Source organism: Pundamilia nyererei, unplaced genomic scaffold (assembly GCF_000239375.1).
Source record: "Pundamilia nyererei isolate P.nyererei 1_Seehausen unplaced genomic scaffold, PunNye1.0 scaffold00144, whole genome shotgun sequence".
Classification (NCBI taxonomy): Eukaryota; Metazoa; Chordata; class Actinopteri; order Cichliformes; family Cichlidae; genus Pundamilia; species Pundamilia nyererei.
In genome coordinates this window covers 1552196-1557932 of record NW_005187545.1, presented here as the reverse complement: position 1 = coordinate 1557932, position 5737 = coordinate 1552196, and the positions used below count along the sequence as shown (strand labels likewise).

General features: G+C 40.8%; 1 protein-coding gene across 2 annotated transcripts; it reads left to right on the top strand.

Annotated features, from left to right (window-relative positions):
• Positions 1-915: 915 nt before the first annotated feature.
• Positions 916-5395, top strand: LOC102193697 (zinc finger protein 91-like). 2 transcript variants are annotated; one of them, XM_005744497.1, is made up of 5 exons: positions 916-1028; positions 1737-1903; positions 1990-2105; positions 2991-3134; positions 3235-5395. In XM_005744497.1, exons 2-5 carry the CDS (start codon positions 1759-1761, stop codon positions 4072-4074), a joined length of 1245 nt encoding a protein of 414 aa, XP_005744554.1. In that variant the 5' UTR covers positions 916-1028; positions 1737-1758; the 3' UTR covers positions 4075-5395. The 2 variants fall into 2 exon arrangements, with proteins under 2 accessions (XP_005744554.1, XP_005744555.1); XM_005744498.1 differs by lacking the exon at positions 916-1028 and adding an exon at positions 1035-1554.
• Positions 5396-5737: the final 342 nt, after the last annotated feature.

Below are 5737 nucleotides of genomic sequence, written 5' to 3'. Positions count from 1 at the left end.
TTAGTAATAATAACCTTGTTTGGGAATTACCTAGTTGGTGCAATATAAATTGGTCCTTTGCTAAGTTTTCTGTTTTCTCTATACACAAAATCAGCTCACCAATTGAATTAGGTACATTCTTATGCTTGAATTATTCTTAGATCAATGTGAAGTGGCTTAACAAACAACAAGAAACACTCCTCTGAAAATGTTGAGATGTAAGGCCTGAACTGTGAAAGAGAAAAAGCAGTCAATGGCCAATAAAAAAACTTTGAAAGACCTTCAGAAAGCCTGGAGAACTAGACCGCTTTTAAAGGCAACTTTTAAAAATTACATGAAAGTCTGAATCATTGAAAGCAGAATACGATTAAATGAGCGGTGGAATAATGAAATAATTCAGCTATAACAGTAAATTTTACAAACTGGTGGTAAAAAGTAAATTCAAGTTACAAAAGACATCAAGATGAAAAAAAGGAATCTGTAGACCAGATACTCAGTTTTAATCATTAGCGGTACAAAACTCCATCTGCGCGTGTGTGTGTTCAGTATATGATAAAAACACAGTAGTACGCTGAACGATTACTACAGTATGTAGTTGTTTTGTGTCACGTGACAAAGATCGAGCATAGAATCGATCTTAATAGAAAAGATTTATTCAAACGATTCTGCCCGTGTGTATGCTGTAGTTGATTGTATTAGTTATCTAAGTAAAATAGCATGTAAGAGTCAGAAAATAACATTACTGTAATAGTAGTTCGCGCAGTAACATTGTTAATGAGTTTTGTTTTAAATTGAAAGTTTTATTTCTTCACGTATACGATGTGATAAAACTTGTGTTCTGTATATTTGCGTTGGGTAAACTCGGCTTGCTCATATACGACCATTTAGATTTTGCATCTAAATATGAATCAATAACAACATCGAATACTTCCAGGCAGCCATCTTAGCTGTACCGACGGCCACCACACAGCAGGAAGTGTCCGATCTATCGGTTGCACTTCTCTGGGGTCAACTCTCTCAGTCAAACTACCCTGAAAGAGCGGTTAGAGGTAATGGCTACTCTAGCTTCTTAGTCGAATTATTTGCCTTTCGTTTAGGTCTTAGCTTGTTTTGTAATGATTCGCGGCAGATGCATTTAAATTTCAGAAGATGAGTTCAAAACTAGCGTGTAAAAAAAAGGGGACACGGAAACTCTGTGGTCCTCTCTGGGAATCAGTGTTGTTAGCGCCAACCTGCAAACTAGTAGTGAGCTAGCTAACGTTAGCGCGCTAACTTAGCACGGTGCTTTTGTTGTTAACGTTAAAATAAACATTTAACTAAGGCGGTTGTGTGCTATTGAAACGCCCTCAGTTTACCGCGTGGATATATCAAGGCTCTTTTAGTGAAGTGAGCAATGTCTGCCACTTGCAGAGCTGTGTGGAGGTAGCTAGCATGGCTAGCGGCCTTAATGTTACGGTAACGTTAGCTAACAGTGGCTAAAACTTGGGTAATTCCCGCGGACTAACAGTTTCACGGCCTTTGGGTTTTATACGCGGCTCATTCTAAAACTGTTGCATTGGCGTTATTTCAACCAACGTAAGTAACCAACCTAGTAAGGCGATTATTTTTCTGTATAGTCATCTGTTGAACTTAACGTAATGAGCACATATCTGCGTTTCTGGCGCTGTTATGTTTCCCGCTGTTTATTAAACTAGTGTTTGTTCCACGTGGTAATTAAACTTTGTTTCGTGTCTTTTTTGTTTTTAAATTGACTCCAGGAAGAACAGGGAACATCGCACCATGGACTCGGAGATCTTGAACATAGAGGAGATCGTGATGGGACGGGGCTTGCCGGATCCACCACCCGAGGCTCCCCCGGAAAAGCCGGCAGAACCATACAAACCCATCACTCTGAATGGACCTCCGGCTCCCTCGGTTCATTCCTGTGAGTGATGCAGCGATCATACCTTTTAAATCAGCTTCCTAAAAGCAACAACACATAATAAATTTGACATTCTGTTGTGGATTCAGACCAGCATGAAAACCTGCAGTGCTTCCAATGCTTCATCACGTTCTGCAGTGCAAAAGCCAAGGAGAGACACATGAAGAAGAGCCACCGGGAGGAATACAAGCAGCAGCTTCAGCAGGTGAGAAGAACAGAGTGTGTCATTTTTAACTAAATTGATGACCTTTTTGTGTCTTAATCTATTCACCAGAGTTCAAACCTGCTTAATGATGGAAAGTTCGGATTTTTCTTTTTAATTTCTTTTCCAATTTTGCAATAATGAAACTTAAAACCACAGATTTGTGGGGTTTTTGTGGTTTAGGCTGCCATTGACCCATAAACAAAGTCCTCCTTTGGTGGATAAAGATACTCTTAAGATATAGGGATGTTCCAGTTTATGTTGAAGAACATCGATCTGTAAAAACACCCCATGTGTTTGAGAACAATTTATCAGGCGTAATCACTTTCTCAAGTCACTAGATCATCCTTTAAGTTCAGCTTATGTGTGTAGCATCTTGCACCAAGCAGAATATTGCACACATTGCCCTGGTGTTGCAAATGTTAGCATTCCGAGGGCTAGTAATGTCCCATTTGTGTTCGCCTCATTAGTTGCTTTGCACGTTACATTACGTGCTGTTATGGTGCTTTTGTCCATTAGTGATCTTCTGTATCACCGTTGCAGAAATCTTCGTCTTTGAGTCCCATGTCATCTGGAAATCCCTGTGCACCCTTTGTCATGTAAAAGCCTGCACAATCAGACTTCCTCAGTCTTAACCCATCCTCATTCATTTTGAAAATGACTGCAGCGAAGAAAATCGGGAGGCGTCCGACCCACTGAAATGACACCATAGTGCAGGTTACACTACATAGCTTTCGCATTATACACTACTCCTCAAGGCACCAGATTGCTTCGGTTGAGTCCGTAGACATCCGTTTTTCTCTAAAGGAGCCTTCACACAACTATATGTCCAAAACATAAGGTTTTAAATGTTTCTCCTCCCCGTTCTTTTTGGTCATCTTTTCTCAGGGAAACACATTGTTCACATGCTACGTGTGCGACCGCACATTTCTGTCATCTGAGGAACTGACGCAGCATCAGCCAACACACAGCAAGGATGACAAGCCCTTCAAATGTGTTCACTGCAAAGAGAGCTTTAAAACGTTCTCTGAAGTGAGTATAATTTAGAACATACTGCAGAATGAATCAGTTTCTAGCTTTATGTATTTGTGCTTAATGTTTGTGCATAACCATTTACTTCTCTCCTGTCTAGCTCACATCCCATAGAAGACAGGTGTGTCCAGAGAAACAGATGGTTTGTAAAGATTGCAATGAAACGTTCCGTAGTGCCGGACTGCTGCGTGCTCATCGCCTGACCCAGCATCCACGCCCAGATGTCGAGACTACAGAACAGCCAGAGGATTCTACAAAAACTCATCGCTGTAAGAAGTGCGGCCAGGGATTTGAAGCTGAATCAGAGCTGATTGCACACCAGGAGAAATACCCCGAAGGTCAGCAGTGCAACGGCAGCACTTCATCTGTCAAGAAACGCGGACGGCCCGCCAAGGCCGAAGACGCGGCAGGTGCTGAGAAAAAAGGAAAGCGGAAAAAGAAAGAGGAAGCAGACATTCCCGAGGAGACCGTGAAGGCCAGCAGCACATCAGACGCGATGGCAACCCCAGCGGAAGAAAAAGGGAAAGCAGGCGGAGCAAAGCGTGGCCGTCCCTCGAAGGTGACAGCAAAGTCAGAAACGGAAGATAAAACTCCCGAGGACGAGAGTCAGGCTTCAGCAAAGGAGAAGAAACCTAAAGCAGAGCCGACCCAACCCCGTCAGCACCCGTGCCCCGAGTGCGACCTCACATTCCCCGGCTTGATTCAGCTTCGTGCTCACAAGAAGGAGAAGCATGCCCCACGGAAAGCCCACCCCTGCGAAGAATGTGAAGAGAGCTTTGCCCGTCCAGAGCAGCTGGATGCTCACATGTCCCGGGCGCACGTCGTGGGCCGATTTGCCTGTCCGACCTGCGGGAAGAGCTTTGGCCGAGAGCGCACATTGAAAGCTCACCAGAAAAGTCACCCAGAGGAAAAGCCTGAAAACACAAGTGGAAAAAGATAATTGAGGCATGGAGACTTTGCAGATTTTATTCATAAATTTTCCTTTTACCCACCCCTGTCTCTCTTTTTCTTTTCTTTTTTAAACTTTGGGGATCTCGTACTGCAGATGATGTTGGTTTTTGAGAATGAAGTTATGGTGAGATTGATTTTGATTACCGACTGTTGAAATTTTGGTCTAAGAGACACATCTCCTAAATTAACTAACCAGACATGAAACCCAACTATTACTTTATTTGTCACAAAATAATCTGTAAAAACAGAAACTGTTTGGATTAACTTTTTAAAGGATTTTCTTTTTTAAGTGTGAAATGCGTGTGAATTTATTACTTTGTCTTGAGTTGTTGAACTCACTTTGTGGTTAAAAAAAAAAAATGTCTTCCCTCTTTTTTTCCCTTCTTAAATTTTGGGCAATTACATGTGTTGAGGTATATTTAGATACCTGGTAGTGATACTATGTTTAATTGTTTAGTCATTTTTTTGTTTGTTTTGTTTTTGTTTTTCAAGAAGAATTATGTCATGTACAGCTTCGGGTTCTTATTGTGCATTTTTACACTTAATATTTTGATTATGTTACTTTATAAATTAAGTCTCATTGAGGAGGAATTTTAAAATGACACGATTAAGCTCTGCTGAAAGTTTATTTTTTGCTAAGTGCTCCCAGTTCAATGTGGAGTGGTTGGCATGTGGGCAGAAATGATCCACTTTAATCCTGATTTGTCTGATGCTAAAATGTACTCCCTTATTTTTTCACTTGTTTAAAGGACCAGTGTGCAGGATTTAGGGTGGTCTATTGGGCAAAATGAAGTAAAATATTCATAATTGTATATACTAAACTGGAATTACTAACCACATTAGTATCTACAGAGGGAGAGGATTCTCACCTGAGAGGTCCGTGTAGTTTTGTAGAGAAGAAAACTCTGTAAACATAAATACATGCCATCCATGTAAAATGCAACGTAGGTGTGTCATGTAGTCGCCATTTTTCTATAGTAGCTTGGAATGAACAAACCAGACCTTAAGAAGGGCCTTTCCTGCTGCTCAGTCACAAGTAGTTGTATATGCTTGCAAAATGACTTTGGTTGCTATCTGCAACCTCACCACTAGATGCCAATGAATCCTACACAATGCTCTTTTAAAATGATCTTTAATGTCTTAGACATTTTTGAATGGGACTGGTGGTTCTTTAATGCTCTAGTATCCAATAAGGAACTGTGTATATCATGTGTTACTCACTGATTGGATTGTTCTCTCCCCACTGCAATGTGTCTGGACATGAAATAAAACTTGCTATCCCAAGGGAGGCTGCTGAAAAGATGACTCAACTTACTGTTTCTGTTCTTATTTGGAATTCAGGAGCACCAACTAAAATGAGGAGTTGCATTGCTTGTGGTGATAATGCAGTTTGTTTTGAAAAAGATGCATTTCATGTGGTTTTGAAATTAGTATCTATTTATAGCGTAATGTTAAGAAGGCCTTTTTCCCCAAGCCTGGAAGAGAACTAAGTCTAAATGGTGGGTTTTCATTGACAGCTGAATCACTAAAACAAATGTCAGACATGCTCTTCCTAAGTAGCCTGTGGCATGATGTTATTTAGGATTTTCTGATGTTAATGCACTATTAGGTACATCATAAAGGTTCAACTACTTGTTATTTTCTAATCAATC

What these genes read in the sequence shown, in the direction of transcription:
- LOC102193697 (XM_005744497.1), top strand. Translation starts at nt 1,759, where the DNA reads ATGGACTCGGAGATCTTGAACATAGAGGAGATCGTGATGGGACGGGGC. An exon ending in GGCTCCCTCGGTTCATTCCT is followed by an intron (nt 1,904 to 1,989) that starts GTGAGTGATGCA and finishes TTGTGGATTCAG; the next exon opens with ACCAGCATGAAAACCTGCAG. An exon ending in ACAAGCAGCAGCTTCAGCAG is followed by an intron (nt 2,106 to 2,990) that starts GTGAGAAGAACA and finishes ATCTTTTCTCAG; the next exon opens with GGAAACACATTGTTCACATG.